The sequence below is a fragment of the Notolepis coatsorum genome (assembly GCF_963971535.1).
Source record: "Notolepis coatsorum genome assembly, chromosome: 18".
Classification (NCBI taxonomy): domain Eukaryota; kingdom Metazoa; phylum Chordata; class Actinopteri; order Aulopiformes; family Paralepididae; genus Notolepis; species Notolepis coatsorum.
Window position 1 is genome coordinate 55,544,089 of NC_140182.1, and position 22,284 is coordinate 55,566,372.

General features: G+C 44.0%; 1 protein-coding gene across 1 annotated transcript in view; it reads right to left on the minus strand.

Annotated features, from left to right (window-relative positions):
* LOC311245629 (protein bicaudal D homolog 1-like) overlaps window positions 1-22,284 on the minus strand; it is a gene marked incomplete at both ends in the record, with an annotated part of 257,330 nt that overhangs the window by 42,065 nt on the left and 192,981 nt on the right. Inside the window, one exon of the mRNA XM_084335542.1 lies at window positions 1,113-1,265. Within this exon, the coding sequence (XP_084191668.1) occupies window positions 1,113-1,265 (153 nt within the window). The remainder of the gene's footprint in view (window positions 1-1,112; window positions 1,266-22,284) is intronic.

A 22,284-nucleotide genomic window follows, 5' to 3' on the forward strand; every position in this document is an offset into this window, starting at 1 on the left:
AGGAGAGGAGAGGAGAGGAGAGGAGAGGAGAGGAGAGGAGAGGGAGAATAGAAGAGAAGAGAAGAGAAGAGAAGAGAAGAGAAGAGAAGAGAAGAGAAGAGAAGAGAAGAGAAGAGAGGAGAGGAGAGGAGAGGAGAGGAGAGGAGAGGAGAGGAGAGGAGAGGAGAGGAGAGGAGAGGAGAGGAAATATGGATATTCAGCAATAATTTCAATCATATTTTAGGATGTAGCCTCCGGGAGGTGAGGATCCATCTCTTTGCTACAGTTGTATGGAACGTGCTATATAAAAACAATGATGATGATATGATGATGATGATGATGATGATGATGATGATGATGATGATGATGATGATGATGATGATGATGACACGTTGAGAAAATTAGACAGAGATGTGTAAGGTCAGCCATTATGTAGGGGAGAACGGGGGACGTTGTCACACAGGTAGGTTGTCACATTCATTATATTTCACCACCAGAGGGTCCTGTCTCCCATATTTTGGTATTTAAATGTACAGAATTGTTCACCTACATTGTCATCGTTGGAGTGAAACAGCTGAACTTGAGGTGAGAGGCCTTTTTGTGTTTTTCATGTCCATTTGTAAATATTCCGCTCCTCAGTATTTTTCTTCTAGGCTTTTACACAATTGGTTTATAATGAAACAATTATTACCCTTAAAAAGTGTGAAGGGATAGCTATAGTTTAGATTGTTGTTAGCTAGCTAACTAGTTGTTAGATGGCTGTTAGCCTTGATGCTATCAAGACATTCCAGTTGGGGTTGGTCTGTCATCACATTTTCTTTGGGGTTGGTTGTCACATGGAGTGCCCAGACCCTACATTTGGCATCACTGTAACAAGTGAATGCGTGTTCTTATTTTTATTTTTTTTTATATAGGATGGCCTAAAGATGTGTTCCTGTTTATGTTCATGTTAAGATGCATTAAGTTATGTATTTATCAACTTGTCAATGCAATTAAACTTTCAAATTTAGTTCTGCCATCTTGTCTTCTTTTTAAGATTTTTTCCCATTAAAACACATGGTGACAACCAACCCCATAGTGTGTGACAACCATCCCCATGATGGGGTTGGTTGTCACAATGTGTGTGTGTTCACCTGGTTCTGTTTCAGTGTGGACACTAGCTTCTGCAGGGTGATGTTCTCCTCCTCCAGCTCAGTGTAGTCCTGCAGCAGACGGGCCTCTCTGAACTTGTACTCTCTGATCTCCTCCCGCATCCTGCTCCTCTGCAGCTCCAGCATCTCATTACTCTGGAGGACAGGAGAGGTGAGGGAGGGGGCAGGAGGAAGAGAGGAGGGGGCAGGAGGAAGAGAAGGAGGGGGCAGGAGGAAGAGAAGGAGGGGGCAGGAGGAAGAGAAGGAGGGGGTAGGAGGAAGAGAAGGAGGGGGCAGGAGGAAGAGAAGGAGGGGGCAGGAGGAAGAGAAGGAGGGGGCAGGAGGAAGAGAGGAGGGGGCAGGAGGAAGAGAGGAGGGGGCAGGAGGAAGAGAAGGAGGGGGCAGGAGGAAGAGAGGAGGGGTCAGGAGGAAGAGATGAGGGGTCAGGGGAAGAGAAGGAGGGGGCAGGCGGAAGAGAGGAGGGGGCAGGAGGAAGGAGGAGGGGGCAGGAGGAAGAGAGGAGAGACAATGAGACAGTCAGTCATACACAAGAGTGTCCACAAGTAATTTGACCCCAATGCCATTTTAGAAGCTGCATTTTGGGCTTAGTACCGCCCTAGAGGACTGTGATTGGTTTGAGAAATACAAACAACCAAGAACGTGCTCAATGATAATAGTTCTAGTGCTCAATGATAAGAGGAGCTTCAATCTGGAAGATTAACAACGGTTAACAACTGTTCAACCAACGTGTCAACACTGCAGTACGCGTACCCTGTTTATTCTGCTAGCCGGTTAGTTGTTAGCTCCCTCCATTCAGATTCAGATTCAGATTCAGATTCCTTTATTAAGCCATTTGTGTAAAACACATTGGTAATTGTTGCAGCAATACAGTGTATGCATTTTTTCATAGTTTTTTTCACAGTAACAACAACACAGACACAGGACAAAAACAGTGCAGTGGAGGATTAATAATTTAAATATATATATATATATAATGTATAAAGTGTAAAGTTCCAGTAAAGACCAGTGCAGTGTGTCATTGTGCCAATGTCACTTTGGCGGTGAGGGTGGGGGGCCTGAGGCATTGATCAGCCTGGCGGCTGAGGGGAAGAAACTCTAAATCCACAAAGAATGGATTGCACAGAGCAAGTTGCACCCTTACTTACAATTCATTATGAAATGAAAATGGGGGATCCTGATGTAAACAAGACGAAAGTCTTTCTCTGGTCTGCATCCCCTTAACAATTGTGTGTATTGAGCCGTACTGTATTGTACCCATTCTGCAATCTGTTAATAAAATTTTCATTCAATCAATCACCGTGCAGATTGATTGATTGAATGAACATTTTATTAGCAGATTGCAGATGCTAACGGGATGCTAACGTTATTTTCAGCCCAATTGTTTATTCATTTCACTGCAAACCATCTGATCAATATATCACCCATACTACATAAAGCATTTACTGATGATCACGGAATTATAAACGCCCCCCCCCCCCCCCCCTTTCCTCCGCGCATGATGACGCATAATGTATACGATCATATACAGTTGAATTTATTAATATAGTGTGTATCGGGAATAAACGGCAATCGATAATCTATATATGCGTTTAGGCCTATAACTCACGTTCTAGGAATTACTGCAGAAAACGATAAAAACATACTTATATTCTTGACGGTATTAACACAACAATGTATGAATGAAAAAATATAACGTTCCTACATCCTGAACGATAGATAATCGATGTTGAATGGGCCATAGTAATGTCAATTTAGCAATACAATTAAAAAAGTTATAGCCCTGCAAAGAAGGTGAACATCTCCATAGGCTCACAGTGGTGGCAGACTGGCTATATTGATGGATATAAGTTATGGCAGGGAATGTGTTAAGAAGCTCAGAATTAAAGATAGAATAGCACCCTGGTTATCGCATGAGCTGTCAACTCTGCTTAATGACAAAAGGCCTGCACATGCTAGATGCTCAGGTGATCCATCAAACAGCTCAGAAACAGATGTACCACAGCTATGAGAAAGGCGAAATCAGATTACTATTTAGATTTAATTAAAGGGGAACTATTTTACTATTTCTTTCACTATTTGGGCACTTTTACACAATTCCTGTGAGTCTATGGAACACCTCTGTAATATTTTTTTTTTTAATTCATTGTTTTGTATTTCTAATCAAGTCCTCAAAAACAGCATTTTTCTACCTCAAGATCTTGAGCTGTTTTGAGCCTGGGCTCCAGCCACTGTGTGCAGCTCATCATGTACCTGATGCCACACAGCCACATTATCATGCAGCGGTGTCTCTCTGACATCACAAATCAGCACATTTTCAGATGACTCAGTTCAGTGAGGGTGAATATTGTGAGAGGAGAATTGGAAGAATGCGCCAATATGAGAATTAGAGACATAGATCATATTAATATAAGTTCACATAGCTAGGAAACAATGCTAAACACTCAAAAAGGCCATTTATAAGATAGTTCCCCTTTAAGTTCCTACACAAACCCGGCTCAGTTTTGGAAGACAGTTAACTTAAAGAAAAACAAGACCTCTAATTCACTGCCTAGTACCTGCTCATTAGTGTTGACTGTGTCATTTCTAGCATATTCGTCTTGCATTTAATAAGCACTTTGCAGTAGCTGGGCACCTGTTTGATGGAGAATATATTGGACTTCTTCCTGTTGATCTTAATGTTGATATAGACACTGATTGTGTGAGTCCCATGGATCACATCCCTACATTGTCCTTTTGTCCCTTATAGGGCTGACCCCTATTAGTCGATTAATCGACTAATCGGTCAAAATGAGCCGTAGTCGACTGGCCAACCTCTTAGTCGAATATATATATATATATATATATATATATATATATATATATATATATATATATATATATATATATATATATATAAAAAATTATCATTCTTTCCAAAAGAAAAGAGGCCTAGAAGCGTGGCTAACGCTAATGGCACGCATACCTGCCTACGAAAACAGGCACAGAGGCACTGAAAGAGGATTTCACCCATCTAATGAACACACTAGACTAGACAAATATCAAGATGTATCCATCAGTGGACCAATTGCATGCTTTTGCAGAGGACAAGAAGCCTTCAGTCGACTCCTTCAGACATTAAGCACCCCCACAGCCTAAATGGAATGATACAAAATGTAATTATTTTTTTATTATTATTATTTGTTTTTATATTATACTTTTTTTTTTTTTTTTTTTACCAATAGTCGACCAACGGCAAATTTTGGCCAATCATAGTCAACCATCCAAATCCTTAGTCAGGGACAGCCCACTCCCTTTTCACACGATGAAGTATTAGTCTCAACAATCCATATTGATTGATTGATTGAAAATTGTATTAACAGATTGCAGAATGGGTACAATACAGTACGGCTCAATACACACAATTGTTAAGAGGATGCAGACCGGGTCCCCCATTTTCAATTCATCATGACATTTATGACATACACGACATATAAATATACAGTACTGTAAAATAAAAGACAATATACATAAAACATACATAAAAGAAAATATATACATTAGAGGGGGAAGAAACTGTACATTGGGTGGGTGGGTGGGGTTTGAACATTTACCGGCGCCAGTTTCGAATTGCAGCCTCCCGTAGGTGCTCTTTGAGAGCAATTTTGAAGGAGGGTAGGGATTCACATTATTTTACGGCTGTGGGTAGGGCGTTCCACATTGTTGTGGCATAATTGCTAAATGTGTTAGTCCCTTGTTTGAGCCGAATCTGTGTTGAACATGATTTGTGGAACTCCCTCTGGTGTTGTGGTCGTGGAATTCACTGACCTTTGGGAAGTATTTCGTACATGGGTACCTTAGTGGTGTAGTGTATCTTGTAGACCAGGCCCATTGCAAGTTGCTGTACTCTGTCGTCTACTCTAAGCCATAGATCTCAGGACTTATGTAATGTAATTGTATGTAATTTTGTCCAACCTCACATAGGGAACAATAAAAAAACATCCCCTTCTACTATGTGGAATCAAAACATTGTCATACATCCAACTGAATGGAGTCCATTGTTAATCTCTTGCCAACCTTTTATAGACTATATACTTTTGTACAGTAAAACTGAAGTTATAGCTTTGTTCACGGGACCACAGCTGCATGGACCACAGACCAAGCTAGGAGCAATCTATTAATAGTCCATACTGTACATTTTCCTAGAGCTGCAGCAAAGACTGGAGACCCGGGATCAGCCAGAAAATACACCCATGAGAGGTCTGTTGTGTTTCTGTGCAGCCATTTCTTTTCAGCTCAAAGACGTGTATAATTTCATACTAAAGAACACACACACACACACACACACACACACACACACACACACACACACACACACACACACACACACACACACACACACACACACACACACACACACACACACACACACACACACACACACACACACACACACACACACACACACACACACATCTCTGAGCTGTTCATACAAAGAGTTTCGGTGAAACAAATCGCCGTCTCTCCCGTCTAGAAAACAGCGACTCAGCAACTCTCTCCCATCCCTGGCAGATCATTCTTGTAGGTTAACCGCAGCACAGAGAGACAGCCCAGAAGAACCATAGCGTACCACTGGTTATATTATCATACTGGCCAATCGCGTCTCGCTCTTCGCCATAATGAGATATCTCTTATCTCCTAGCACCTACTGTGCTCACAAACAAACAATTGCACTCACATGCACGTGACCAGGCCACGCCCCCGCGTCCTACTATATGAAGCCGGACATGGTCACACTCTACCTTTCTATTTTTTTGTTTCCAACATGGACGCTGCAGTGCACTCCATGAACTAGTTGTTATGAAATGCAGAGAGAAATTACACAATGTTGGGGTTTCGCCGGAGATTCGCCAACCCCTGGAATCTTCTCGGCACATCCTATCAGCGCATCGGGCCTGGCCTGGGGTTTCCTCGTCTCGTGACAGCGGATCGAGGGACGTCTCGCGCCGGCTAGCTGTCGGGCTAGGTCACGCACAGGTAGGGCCTGCGCTGCCAGGCATCAATGCTAGCGTTTGTGATACTGCTCGTTGTCCCGTGAGACAACCGAGTTGTGTATTGGCGCAAGGGGCAGGATATCTGGGTAAACGTTGTCGTCATGACTCTGAGTTGGATGTTTTCCCAGCTATCCTGGAGCGCGCGGCTAATGCTACGATGCTGGGTCACTGTTCCTTTGTTCCCCGCGTGGGCTGTCACCTCTCTTCCCTCCTCTTAACCGGTTCATTGCTGAAGGTCAATCGGTATCTAATGTTGGGGGTTTTGCTGAGGCTTATTTACCTCAGCTTGAGAGCCAGGTAGCATCGATCCTTTGCCCTGGCATGGTTGAACGGTGTCCCACCCGGAAGCCGACGCCTGAGGGCGAGTCAGCCCGGCAGGTGGCGGTATGGGCTGATGAAGTTTATACCGCCACAGGATGGAATTTAGCAGCGACCAGTGTCATTGCTCAGTTGACTGTTTTTCTGTCCACATTGGTGTCGGGTAGTGGGGCTGTAGGGCCAGCCGACAACGATAACATCGCGCATGTTTTTGGGGTTATAGAACTTTTAACTCAGTCGCAGGCTATAACCGCAGGGAGGATCAGGATGCTATCAACTCTTATTCACAGGCATCTCTGGTTGGAGCAGTCTTCCCTTGAGGAGGAGAAAAGGTTTCTCCTCCTTAGGGCTCCCCTTTCCGCAGAGGGACTATTTGGTCTTTCCGCGGAAACGCGGGCGGTATTTGACCTGGGCCCTACACCGCCTCGCACCACACAGCCAGAGGTGAGAGCGCGGCCTCGTCAACGACTGTGGCGAGGCCCTCAACCAGCGGCCATGTTTCCCCCGCCTGAGGTACCCTGGACACAACGAAAACAGGTGATCGCAAGGCCGACAGGGATCGGCTACATTAGATGAGCACACCCTAAAAAACCGTCGCCGTCTAGCTGTGTCTAGCTCGCTCTCCGGTCACTCCCCCCCCCCCAACACCAGCGGGATAAGGGCTCTGATTTGTTTCCTTTGGTTGCGGGCCGCATGCCTTCAATGAAGCGCAAGCGGCCCCACGTTTCACTTCTCATGGGGACAGGGGCTGACACCCAGTTGATGGCTAGGCCTGGGTCTGTCCGTGAGAATGTTGTGCTGTCAAGCGGCTCCCACGCCACACGTGCTGCGTCTGTGTTTGGTGAGCCTGGTGTTATGTCTGTCAACAACAAAGGTTGTCAGCGGGGGAGCTCGAGGCCTCTTGGGGCACAGCGCGGGTTCCCCCAACCCCGCCTTCGCCAGGCCGGGTATCACGTTAGTACCTCCCACAGCCGGATAACCGGCAGTGGTCAGGCAGGCGCGCATGATTTGGGTGGTAGTAATATCACTGCAGGGCTACGGTGTGTAGGAACCCACCCTATCGGGCAGTGTGGGGTCCTCGCACCTCGCATGTCCAGCTGTAGAACAGTTCCTCAGCGATCCATGCTGGGGAGGTGTTCAGTGGGGGAGCTTTTGTCACCCAGTGTGACGTCAGCTTCCCCCGTATCAAACCGGCCCTTTCTGTCGGGGTCCCCCCTTGGGTGCGATTGCCTCGTTAGTAGTGTCAGGGTCCGATGTCCCGACTCCACGAGACACCCTGCTCGCGCGGTTGGCGGGTCCAGGGTTGGCAACGCACAGCGGGTGGGACCGGGCCGCCTATCTACGGTTCCTGGCGGACCAGCGCCAAGTGGCGGCAGGTGCGCTTTGGGATTATCATCATACAGCAGTGCCATATGTCGAGGTGGATGGAGAGAACGCTGAGGCGGGGGCTTGTGTTGCAGTTTGCGCTACCCCACCCTCCGTTTTCAGGTTTGGTGCAGACCTTGTTGTCAGGGTCAGCAGCAGTGACAGCTCTGGCCGATGAGATACAATCTCTGTTAGCGAAGCAAGCCATCGTCGTGGTCCCAAGGGAGGACGCGATGTGTGGCGTTTACTCCCGGTATTTTCTGATGCCCAAGAAATCGGGAGGTGTCAGACCTATTCTGGATCTGTCTGCGTTCAATCTGCTGATTGTGACGAGGCGGTTCAGGATGTTGACCGTCAAACACCTGATAAGCTCCGTCAGAGTGGGAGACTGGTTCACCTCCATAGACCTGAAGGATGCGTACTTTCACATCCCGATCTTCCCTCCTCACAGGAAATTCCTTCGCTTCCTCTTTCAGGGTGTAGCGTATGAATACCAGAGGCTGCCGTTCGGCTATTCTCTGGCCCCCCGCACATTCACCAAGTGCGTAGAGACCGTGCTGGAGCCTCTACGTCGTCAGGGGATACAAGTTATTTTCTATCTCGACGACATTCTGCTCCTCAGCCGGTCGGAGGAGGTCGCCAGGTCTCATACCAGGCTGGTGGTGGAATTCCTCACCAGTCTGGGTTTTGCTGTGAACTGGGAGAAGAGTACTCCTCTTCCCAGTAAACAGGTGGAGTACTTGGGCTTGGTTCTAAGCTCAAGGCCCATGAGGGCAACCCTCTCGGAGCGGCGGCGAGTGGCTATTCTCGACGCGCTCAGGGGGCTCCGTCCCGGCAGGACGGTTACGGCGTTGTCCGTGATGCGCCTACTCGGTATGATGGCATCTGCTCACTCTGTGGTCCCTCTTGGCCTCCTCTTCATGAGGAGGATACAGAGGTGGTTTTCCAGTATGAAAATAGACCTGGTAAGAGGCAAGTGGAAACGACTGAAGGTTCCCATGTCAATACTGGGCGATCTCGACCACTGGGGGAGGACTGGTACCCTCACCAGTGGGATCTCCATGGGCAGCAGGCTATCACACGTCACGGTCTTCACCGACGCCTCCCTCATGGGATGGGGGGGGACGTGTCGGACCAACGCAGTAGGGGGCAGCTGGACGTGCCATGCTACCCGGTCTACACTGCATATCAATGTGTTGGAATTGAAGGCGGTCCTTCTGGTCCTCAAGCGGCTCGGCCACCTGGTGGTGGGCGAGCACGTGTTGGTCAGGACGGACAACACCACGACAGCGTCGTATATCCAATCCAATCCAACTTTATTTATAAAGCGCTTTAACAGCCACAGGGGCACAAAGTGCTGTACAGAGGGAGCATATTAAAAAACTATAAGCAGCACTAAAAATAGATTAAAAAACAAGAGTAGCAAAACAGAGAAGAAAAAAAATAGGTAAACATAAGCAGCAATACAAATTTAAATAGATCAGAGTACTTAAAAAAATATATATATTTAAAAGCAAAGGACACAGTAACAAAACGATACAACAACAACAACACAGTAAGACAATAAGATCATAAAATAACAAGCTACATGGTGTCCAAAGCCAGAGAGAAAAGGTGGGTCTTAAGGAGGCCTTTGAAACGGGGCAGTGATGAGGCCTGCCTAATCTGCAGTGGCAGCTCATTCCACATTTTGGGGGCGACAACGGAGAAAGCACGGTCCCCCCTGAGCTTACGCCTAGTTGTCAACAGACAGGGTGGAGTATGCTCCATCCGTCTGCACCGGGTGGCAGTCGAGCTCTGGCTATGGGCGTCTCTCAATCTGCGCAGCCTGAGGGCGCTCTACATCCCTGGCAAGCAGAATGTGGGCGCGGATGTGATGTCGCGGGGCGGTCCACATTCCGACGAATGGGGACTACGTCCAGACATAGTCAGACAAGTCTGGGACCGGTTTGGGGAAGCCACGGTGGATCTGTTTGCAAGCAGACAGTCTCACCAGTGCCCCTTATGGTTCTCGGTCAGTCGGGGGGACAATCCTCCCTTGGGGGTGGATGCCTTCTCGATGTATCCATGGCCGCCCAGGATTCTGTACGCATTCCCCCCCATACATCTGATAGCTCAGCTGTTGGAGCGGATACGTCGGGAGCGCAGGACTTTGATCCTGATCGCGCCGGACCGGGGCACGGCTGTGTGGTTCCCGGTCCTGATCCAGCTCTTGGTAGCCCTGCCGTGGCCTGTTCCTTGGTCATTGCGGGCCCTCTCTCAGGCACACGGGTCTCTGTGGCTGTTCCCTGTTCTGGAACAGACACTGATGGTTTGGCTGTTGAGGGGGTGAGTCTGGAGGGGATGGGTATTGACCCTTCTGTGGTCGACACCATCCGAAACGCGCATGCTCCCTCCACTATCGCGGTTTACGTGGGTAAGTGGCGTACTTTTCAAGAGTGGTGTAAGGTGGGGGGCTGGGAACCGGTGTCCTGCCCCCTGGACGCTGTCCTTTCCTTCCTTCAGTCTATTTTGGGTAGACTGTCGGCCTCGACGGTGAGGGTATACGCTGCAGCTATATCCTCTTGTCATGTGGGTTTGAGGGCATTACATTGTTCAGCCACCCTCTTGTGAAACATTTCCTGCTTGGCGCTCGGCGTCTCAAGCCGGTGGAACGTTCTCTGTCTCCGAGTTGGGACCTCCAACTGGTCCTCGGCCGGTTGTCGGAGGCCCCGTTTGAGCCTCTTAAGCAGGCGCCATTGGAGCAGCTGTCTTTCAAGACTGCGTTCCTGCTGGCCATCACCTCCGCTAAGCGCGTGGGTGAGCTGTGTGCGCTCTCAGCGCGGCCTGAGTGCCTGTCTTTTCGTGCCAATAGAGGTGCGACTGTGAGGCCTAATCCAGTCTTCGTGCCAAAGAATATCCTGAGCTCTTTTCTCTCCAGGGATATTGTGATTCAGGCGTTTCATCCGCCTCCTCATGCTAGCGGGTTAGAGGCGAGCCTTCATCTGTCGTGTCCTGTCCGTGCTTTGGGGGTTTACCTCAGTCGGACTCGGGATCTCAGGGCTGCCGATCAACTTTTTGTTTGTTACGGTGGTCCTCGCGCTGGTAAGGCATTGTCCAAGCAGCGCCTGTCACATTGGTTGTGCGAGGGCATTGTCCTTTGCTACACGTTGGCTGGACAGGTCCCCCCTGGAGGTGTCAGGGCGCACTTGTTAGGGGGGGCCTCGGTGGAGGACATCTTTTTTTTAATTTTTTTTTAACACACATATAAACAAACATGACAACACACGATAAGATACACAAGCATTAATATACAGTGTATATCCAACGAAATTACCATTTATACCAATGTCTTATACAGGATATACCCCTAATACCTGTTATCTAAAAACCTACACACATATGCTCCAGCTCGAACCCCCCCCTCCCGGACCCCTCTTTGGATAGTACCTCCATTATCCCTCGCTCCTAACCAGACACTACCATTATAAGCTAGCTTTTATTCTCTCCACCACTTCTAACCACATTGACATTTTGGATTCATTGAGACCCAGAATTCTTGCTGTAGATATTTCTTGATGTAGATATCACATCGAGATATGTAAGAAACCAAACTTTCCGGCACATTTTTTCCGGTTGAAACCAGCGTGATGCGATCAGCTTTTTAGCTACTGTGATACCCGATAAAACCAATCTCTTTAGCTGTGGATTTACTGCAAACTCAAAAACATCATTTAATAGTAATACAGAGGGGTGTACAGGTATATTCCAAGATACGAGTTTTGATAATTGTTGGGTCACATCTTTCCAGAATGTCTTAACTGGTGGGCAGTCCCAATACATGTGCATAAATGTCCCTTCGTCCCCATTTGTATATTGGGAGCATTTGGAGTCTTGTTTAAGACCCATTCTGTTCAGTCTTATAGGAGTCAAGTATGTCCTGTGAATATAGTTAAGATTGATTTGTTGATGGTCCGGGTTCCTTGATGTAAGTCGGACATTTGCCCAGGCTCCTTGCCAATCAAAGTCACTTTCCAGGTCTGGTATATCCCTCCTCCAGACAGAGTCTAGTTGGAGGGTTATATACGAGGACGTTAGTAATTGATGATAAAAATCTGAAACAAAACCTCTCGATGTCTCTCTTTTATAGAAGAATTTGTGGTATCTGTGGTGTTCAATTGGTATGTCTAATGGAACACCGTGAGACTTCAAACATAGCCGTAACTGTATGTAAAAAAGCCATGTGGACTTGGTGAGATTAAATTGTTTGCATATTTCTCCATAACTACAAAAACCCTGTTTGTTAAAAACATCCCCTAATGAGTGTATGCCTTGCTCTTCCCATATAGGGAATCTTATAGGTCGTTTTTCAATTAAGAGTGCATTGTTATTGAATAAGGGAGTATGATTGTGCCATTTATGTGGGTTAGGATATTTTTTTTGTGTTTCACGCCATATCCGGATCGCATGAGTAATTATGGGGCCAAATTTCCGTTCACAGTGCTTGATTGGTAGTTTAGTGTATGCTATGTCCTTCAGTCTATGTGGGGCTACTATGTTTTCTTCTAATTTTCTCCAGGATACTAATGCTTGGGGATCAAACCATGTTGTCAATGGTCTTAATGTGTACGCCTTAAAATAGTGGAAAAATCTGGAAATGCCATGCCACCGTCTGCTTTATTTCTCTGTGCGGTGGATCTTTTTATACATGGTGGTTTGTTATTCCAAATAAATTTGTATGTGGAGGAGTGTAATCTTTTCCAGTAACCCTCTGGAGGGGGTAACGGTAGCATTGAACTGAAGAAGTTGATTCTAGGTAGTACATCCATCTTAACTATTGATATCCGTGCCTGTACTGAGTTTTTAAGTTTTGCCCACCTATCAAGGTCGTCTTTGATTTTGTTTTGGATTTTTGTGTAATTGTGCTTCACCGTTTGTCTTATGGTGGGGAATATTTCCACTCCCAAGCATCTAAAATGTTTTACCATAGGTATCTCTCCTGGGAGGGTTATATCTTTTTTTGCAGGGGTGTTAAGTGGAAGGAAAGCCGACGTCGGCCAATTTATCTTAAATCCCGATAAATCACCAAAGTTCTCAATCAACTTGAGCAGATGAGGCAATGTGGTGTTGGGGTTTTGCATGAACAATATTACGTCGTCCGCATATAAACTAATTGTATGTTGTGTGCCCTTGATTACGATTGGTTCTATGGATTGGGATTGTCTTATATATTGTGCTAAAGGCTCTAATGATAGATAGAATAGTCCGGGACTAAGAGGGCAACCCTGTCTGGCTGAGCGTGATACCGGAAAGATTTTGGAGATGATTGTACCTGTTGTAATCATGGCCGATGGGTCTTTGTATAATACTTTAATCATATCAATGAATCCTTTTCCTAACCCCATCCTTTCTAATACTGCCCATAGATACGACCATTCCAGCCTGTCAAAGGCTTTCATAGCATCCAGGGACAGCATCGCCTTAGGTATGGTGTCGTCCTTGTCGGCATCTAGTCATATGCTTTTGTAATCTGATGGCTAATACCTTAGAGTACAGTTTGATATCGGTTCCGAGGAGGCTTAAGGGTCTGTAACTACCGCACTCGGTGGGGTCTTTGTCTTTTTTGAGAAGGACTGTTATGAGTGCAATATTGTCGTTTTTATGGAAGTTCCCCTCCTTGACTGAGTATAAGATCATATTTAGTAATAAGGGTCCAATTATGTCCCAACAAGAAAGGTACATTTCTGGTGGGATACCGTCTCTTCCAGGAGCCTTACCACTTTGCATTTTGGATATGGACTTCTTGAGTTCCTCTAGTGTGATCGGTGTTTCTAACTGTTTAGCGTCATCCTCTGAAAGTTTAGGGAGAATAATTTGATTAAGATATGTGTCCATTTTGTTTTGATCGAAGGTCGTTTCTGATTTATATAAGTCGGAGTAGAATTCTTTGAATGTATCGTTTATTTTTTCAGGGTCTGTTTCAAGTACTTGTTGTTCTCTAATGGTAGTTATATCTGCAAATTTTGCATTAATTCTTAATCGCATGGCTAATAGGTGACTAGGTTTAGAACCTTGGGAGTACTGCTGTTGTCTTGTGCTGCGTATTTGTATTTCCGATTGTTGTCTGTATATGGCATTGATCTCTATTTTTAGTACGTTAACTTGATTTTCTAGTCGAGTTGAGTTGTTGTATTTTAAAGAATTAAATAACGTTGAGTAAAGCGTTTCCAGTTCAGACAGTTTTGTGCATTGATTCTTGCGCATTTTGGAGGAAAAGCTATCAGTGAAATCCTTGATCATTCCCTTTACCGACATCCATATTATTCTGGGGTCTTGCACCGAGTTTGCATTCTCCCGTAGGAATACTATAAGAGCTTCTTTGAGTTGTGTAATGAATTCCTTGTTATTAAGCAGCATCAATTTAAATCGCCATCTTGGGGCTCGGGAAGATAGTATACCAAATGTTCCTTTTAGGAGTAAATAACAGTGATCTGATGGGTCTGCATTGGGTATCATTTCCACTTCATATTTATCAAATAGTCTCGGGGATGCAAAGACGTGGAGGACATCTGTGCTGCGGCCTCCTGGTCCTCCCCGGGTCCCTTCGTTAAGTTTTACCTCATGGACATGACTGGGGGTTCTGTCTCCCAGGCGGTTCTGAGGTCTGGGACCCCTCCTGCGTCCCGCCTGTCGGTGGGTTAGCAGGGGTGTGTGTGTGTGTGCCACGGGGTGATGTGTCACACGTGGTCCCGCCTCTACTGTGTGCTTTTAGGGGTTTCTGGTTCCCTTTTTTTCGTACTTTGGTGGAGTTGACTGCCTCCCCCCCTTCGCTAGGACGGGCGGGTGGACGGGACTCCCCTCCCCCCTGGTAGTAGGGCTTGCGGGCCCTCAGGGGGTACAATTGTCGGGCCACGCGTCTGCTCTGCCCCATATCTCATTATGGCGAAGAGCGAGACACGATTGGCCAGTATGATAATATAACGAAAGGTTATCCTATAATGATCAACGTATGTAGTATTCAAAACGTATGCCGTTGCTGACGATCAGAGCATCAAAAAACGACCTTCATGATGAAACATAATACCTATTATATACCTTTGATTTGGAAATAGTAATGTGTCCAGGCGAGCAATGCAAACGACTTTAGCAAAATTCACATAGCACTCCATAATGCAGCTTCCAGGAATTAGCCCGGATCACTCTGAAACTATACAATATTCACCACAGGATAACACGCGGACGTATACAAAAAATTTACAATTTTTTACATGTTGGACGAGAGATAGTGACTGTCAAATGAGCCATAGTATTGTCTCCATAGCTATAATATAGAATATGGATATAGCTCTGCAAACATCCTGACGCACAGTGAAAATGCCTATCTTTTAGCGTGGCCAATTGACTACAGGATGAGGATAATAATAAAAGTGCATTGCATCGCAACTCTGTATGAAATGTCCAAATGCTTGACTGATTGATTGATTGATTGATTGGGGCCACCCAGGATAACTGTGATTAGGGCCACTCACGCTGCTGTGCGGCTCTTTGGATGAAAGGTGTCCGTCCACCTTCCGTGGTTTGTGGCAAAAGTGTTGTGTGATTGTATACAAGGATTCAGGCAATCATCCATTTTTTAAAGGGGAACTATTTTACTATTTCTTTCACTATTTGGGCACTTTTACACAATTCCTGTGAGTCTATGGAACACCTCTGTAATATATATATTTTTTTTATTCATTGTTTTGTATTTCTAATCAAGTCCTCAAAAACAGCATTTTTCTACCTCAAGATCTCGAGCTGTTTTGAGCCTGGGCTCCTAAACCACTGCGCAGCGGCGTCGTCGCCTGAACATTATCATGCAGCGGTGTCTCTCTGACATCACATATCGCGCACATTTTCAAATGACTCAGTTCAGTGAGGGTGAATATTGTGAGAGGAGAATTGGAAGAATGCGCCAATATGAGAATTTTGAGACATAGATCATATTAATATAAGTTCACATATGTCCAAGTTCCAAGTTAGTGTCCATTTAATAGAGTCGATTCTGTATTATTCCCAACTTTACATCTGAACTTATTTGCTCATATAGTGCATCCAGACCGGTGGCCTGTGCAAATCCTCTATCTCTCATGGAAATGGAAATCATGTACCATACAGGTAGTTCAACAATAACCCATCATGTACCATACAGGTAGTTCAACAACAACCCATCATGTACCATACAGGTAGTTCAACAACAACCCATCATGTACCATACAGGTAGTTCAACAACAACCCATCATGTACCATACAGGTAGTTCAACAATAACCCATCATGTACCATACAGGTAGTTCAACAACAACCCATCATGTACCATACAGGTAGTTCAACAACAACCCATCATGTACCATACAGGTAGTTCAACAACAACCCATCATGTACTGTACCATACAGCGCTGTCATGAGAGATAGAGGATTTGCACAGGCCACCGGTCTGGATGCACTATATGAGCAAATAAGTTCAGATGTAAAGTTGGGAATAATACAGAATCGACTCTATTAAATGGACACTAAGTCTTACAAAGTACTATATATGCATAAAGGAAAGATTATGGGTGGAGGTTATTTTCTATTATGTTCTATTGTGTTATTATACTTCCCGTATTTTATTTGGTGTTGTTTGGTAGGGTAACCGCTTTTATGTTGGAGTGTTCTAAGGTGAAGGTAAAGTGGTGTAGTGTCCCATAGGTGGCAGTGCAGGATGACAGAATAGGACGAGGAGTTTAGGCTGAACCTTCCGTGTGCATCCCTCCTGCAGATAGTCCTGCAGCTCCCCACTTGTACACATTTAGACCAGCCCCACTTCAACAGCCTAGGGTGGCTCAGGGTGGACAAAAGAGTATCAATGATAAAATGATGCCTAGTCTATAGGATTTATAAAGGTGAGGTGCCAAGTTACCTATACAATTATTTCCAATATGTCAAAAATAATCACAGCCATGAAACCAGAGGTAGAGACTCAAAACAAATAGTCCCTTTTAGATTTTAACTTATTTCGGACGGCCAGCAGACCTTCCTATATTCAACTGCAGTTCTGTGGAACAGCCTGCCCAGCAGCATTAAAAAAGCCCCTAGGTGAACTGGCCTCAAAAAGGCTGTAAGAACATGGCTATCGCTATAGGAAGGAGAGGGTAGCATATTTATTATTATTTTATCTTCTATACTGTATATGCATATTGTCTCTTAATGTTTTATGATGATGTTTTATGTTGATGTATGTCCTGTCTCTTAATACCAGGGACCATGATGGAAATAAGTGCTTGCATTTTATCATGTTTTTATCCCTGGGATGATGTCTCTAATCCACACTAAAATCAATCAATCAATCAATCAATCAATCAATCAATCAATCAATCAATCAATCAATCAATCAATCAATCAATCAATCAATCAATCAATCAATCACTCTCCTCTCCTCCTCTCCTCTCCTCTCCTCTCCTCTCCTCTCCTCTCCTCTCCTCTCCTCTCCTCTCCTCTCCTCTCCTCTCAGTAAGTGTGTTGTTTATGGGACTGCCTCCCAAGCAGCCTGAAGCGTCCCACACATATGGCAGAATTGCTGACAGAGGCAGACTGTGGGACCCTGGCTGGGAGCTACACAAGAAAGGAAATTCAGCAATGAGATCCAGGACATATGGCCCCTACCAGGCCCTGACACTCCAGAGCTGAGTTGAGAGAGGCAGGGATAGGGCAAGAAAAAGAGAAAGAGAGGGGGGGTTTCAGAAAAAGAAGAAAAAAGATAAAAAGGAGGGGCGAGAGAGAGAGAGAGAGAGAGAGAGAGAGACTGATAAAGCATATGAAACATTCTTATCTATATTTAACTTATTATATCACAAACATTGTCCAATAAAAGAATATAGCAGTAAACATAAACACTCAGACAGCCCATGGATCACAAGGGGATTACAGAATGCATGTAAAAAGAAAAATACACTATATAGAGAATTTATAAAACATAGAACTAAAAAATAAATATAAGAAATATAAAAATACGTTTTTGTAAATATTGGACCAGAATTAGCGGGAAAAATCCCAGATCCAGTGACTCCTGAAGACATAAAAGACAATTATATTGAAATAAATCCTAGTTCAATGTTTCTGGAAGCGGTAGATGAAAATGAAATTATAGAAACTACTAATACATGTAAAAACAAGACATCTACAGACAGTAATGAAATAGATATGAAAATAGTAAAAAATGTCATTAGTGGGATTTCAAAACCCCACGCACATCTGCAATTTATCATTCAAAACTGGTCGATTTCCGAATAAAATGAAAATAGCAAAAGTCATGCCTCTGTTCAAGACTGGAGATAAACACCACTTCACAAATTATAGGCCTGTTTCTCTACTTCCTCAGTTTTCAAAAATATTAGAAAAACTCTTCAACAACAGATTAGATAAATTCATTGATAAACATAATTTACTCACCGATAGCCAGTATGGATTCAGAACACACCGGTCAACATCACTAGCATTAATAGAACTCATTGAAAAAATCACAAATTCCATAGATCAAAAAAAACATGTAGCTGGAGTATTCATTGACCTAAAAAAAGCATTTGATACTATTAATCAGGAAATTGGAGAGATATGGGATCAGGGGGGTAGTATTGGACTGGGTGCGAAGCTATCTAAACAAAAGACAACAAATTGTGACAATGAGAGATTATAAATCTGAATGTTTGGACATTGCTTGTGGTGTCCCCAAGGGGTCAGTGTTGGGTCCAAAACGGTTCATCTTGTACATTAACGAGATATGTAAAGTATTCAATATATTTAAATGTATTTTATTTGCGGATGACACTAATCTTTTTTTTCTGGTGAGAATGTCCAGCAGCCTTTAGAGGTCATCACATCTGAAATGAAGAAATTGAAGGAATGGTTTGATAGAAACAAATTATCATTGAACTTGAGCAAAACTAAAATTATGTTGTTTGGAAACTGTAGATTGGATACTCAGGTACAAGTTAAAATAAATTATGTGATTATTGAAAGAGTTTATGAAAATAAATTCCTAGGTGTAATAATAGACCATAAAATCTGTTGGAAACCTCACATAAAACATGTCCAATCTAAACTCTCACGAAGCATTTCAGTCATGAGTAAAGTAAAGCACATTCTGGATAGAAAATCACTCTACATTCTCTACTGTTCACTAGTTTTACCATATTTAAATTACTGTGCTGAAGTCTGGGGAAACAATTATAAGTCTACACTACAACCACTTTTTATACTCCAAAAAAGGGCCATAAGGATAGTTCACATTGCAGGTTATCGTGATCACACTAACATATTGTTTTTGGAGTCAAAGACATTGAAGTTAAATTATCTTGTGGAATTTAAAAACGGCACAATTAATGTATAAAGCAAAAAGACATGCACTTCCAAGAAACATTCAAGAATTGTTCTTTGATAGGGAGGGGGGTTATAATCTAAGGGGAGAACACAATTTTAAAGTGCTAAATGTACGCACTACCATGAGAAGACACTGCATCTCGATATGTGGAGTGAAACTGTGGAACAGTCTAAATGTGGTGCTAAAGAAATGTCCAAACATGAGACAATTCAAACTGATGTATAAGGAAATGATGTTCACACGGTACAGGGATGAGGAAGGGACTTGATATTCACGGGTGTTTACATTTTTATTTTATTTCTTTCATGTTTTACATATATAGTTTTTGTTTTTTTGTTTTGCATATATATATATTTTTTTTCTTCTTTTTTATGTTTTAAAATAGTACACTCATTTGAGTAGTGGAAAAGGGGTAGGATTAAATAAGTGAGAGGAAGAGAGAGAGGAAATACTTTGGGATATAGACCAAAACTAAAGTTCATGATAAAATACTGCTGCCTCTGGCCAGTGTACGAATTAATCAAGTAATTTGGAGTGGGGGGCTTCTTTTTGGAAATATCGTTAGTGACCCAATATTTAATAGACTATCGATTCTTGTTTCTTTCAGGGGAGGCTCAAGGGCCATTCAGGAAAGCTCCCCGATAAGGAAACGATACAGTACACACATACATACACAGTAGGGATGAGCCCGAATCTTAATCTGAATTTGGGAAAGCATGGATAATGAGATGGACACAAATATCTTTCTTAGATATATACTTAGATATGAACAGATATTAATAGGATTATTTGAGATAAATATATTCTTTTATGTTATGAGCTCCACTGACGCAGCGTGCTCCGCCTAGGCACATCATCTTGTTCACCGTCAAAAACGACCTGTAGGACTGCCATCAAAACTACCTGTAGGATTGCCATCAAAAACTACCTGTAGGACTGCCCTGTCTCTTCGCTTGGACCCACGGAGGTATTAGTAACGATATTTTTTATGTTGTGTGTCAAAAAAAGAGAAAGAAAAAGGCTGGCGTTTTCCTCTGTATCCTCCGTGACGAACAAGGTCTCCCCTACATTTTCAAAAGCCTAGAGAAAGCTTGTCTTAAGTTTGTCTTAAATCATCATGATGAGTTATGCATGTGAAATTAATTATATTTATCATGTGCGTGTGAACTCCTTTGGAGACCTATTTCAGAACCAACCAGTGCGCTCCTCGCCTCTCTCCTACGTTACTGCACTAGGAGCAGCCTTCACGTATGCCAATTCCAATTTCTAACACTGACATTGAAAACATGTTCAGATGTTTCTCACTTTCTGACTGTAAACTAATTAAATATGACACTGTTGCTAACATTTTAAGTTAAAATAATATAAATATAATAATATCTTTTTACAATTTTGTGTTTTCCTGAAACAAACATGGCACTGAGTAGTAGATTTATGAGTATGAGTACATAGACAGTACAGAGCACCGATACTGACAAAACTAACATCCCTAGTTAAAATAACCTTGATATGTAGATGTACCCAGGACAGAGCAACACACTGGCATACAGCACACCCCCAGGACAGAGCAACACACTGGCATACAGCCCACCCCCAGGACAGAGCAACACACTCCATACAGCCCACCCCTGTGAGGTGGAAGGCGTCAGATCAGAACCTCTGGACATTGTATGTGGGGTGCCTCAAGGATACATTTTAGGTCCTCTTTTATTTGCAATATATGTCAATGACATGCCAGCATCTGTGAAATGTAAACTACTATTGTATGCAGATGATTCAGCACTTCTGGTGCCAGGTAGAAATGTCAGGGAGATTGAGAGAGCTCTGAGTTCTGAGCTAGAAAGTGCCAGAGAGTGGCTGATAGATAATAATCTGTCCATTCACCTAGGCAAGACTGAGTCGATCCTTTTTGGCACAACAAGTTTCAAGTTTCAAGTTTCAAGTTTCTTTAATAGTTGTCATACAGAAGTACAGAATACTTTCATACAAAATGCTTCTTACTGTTACGCTCCAAAGACTGTGCTAGACAAGATAGTATCAAATAACATAGTATAGCATGTAAATTAGAAGTAGAAAATGAGGTCACAGTGTTCAGTATAGACATATGTACAATGTTCGATGCAGAATAGACGTAACTGAGTTACCATATAATATACAATACTATGCAGTGTACTAATGTACAATACTATATAGTGCAAAGCAGAAATGGGATGAGGTACAATTTAGGTACAATTTACAGTAAGGTGTACGAGTTGTAGTGCAATCCTTCATCAATAAATATAAAGTGTGGGGAGTGGGTGCTACAGTGTGTTTGTTTAAAGTGAGTGTGTGCTATAAAGTGTGTGGAGTGGGTGCTACAGTGTGTTTGTTTAAAGTGAGTGTGTGCGTGTGTATGTGTGTGCTATGTGCGTTTGATGGTTGTTGTTGTGTAGTGTTCATTGTTCGTTTAGCAGCCTGATGGCCTGGGGATAGAAGCTTCTTCTGAGTCTTTCTGTGCTCGCCTTGAGACTCCGGTATCGCTTGCCTGACCGCAGCAGTTCAAAGAGGCAGTTGTTCGGGTGACTGGAGTCTTTAATGATTCTCTTAGCCTTGCCCCTGCACCGCTTGTTGTAAATGTTCTGGAGGGTGGGGAGCCCCCCTCCAATTGTGCGTTCGGCTGAACGTGTCACTCTTTGTAGTCTGCTTCGGTCTTGTGCAGTGCTATTCCCAAACCAGGAGGTGATGTTGCCAGTCAGGATGCTCTCTATTGTACATGAGTAGAAGTTCTTAAGGATCTTCTGACTGACTTGGAACTTCCTTAGGCGCCTGAGGAAGTAGAGGCGTTGTCGTGCCTTCTTCACAACACTGTCAATGTGTGTGGTCCATGTCAAGTCCTCGGATATGTAGGCTCTGAGGTACTTAAAGCTGTTGACTCTCTCAACCGGTGCCCCGTCGATGCTGAGGGGGCTGTAGTCCTTGACCCCCGACCTCCTGAAGTCCACAATCATCTCCTTTGTTTTGCTGACGTTCAGGGAGAGGCTGTTTTCCTGGCACCATCCCGCCAGGACCTTGACCTCTTCCAGGTAG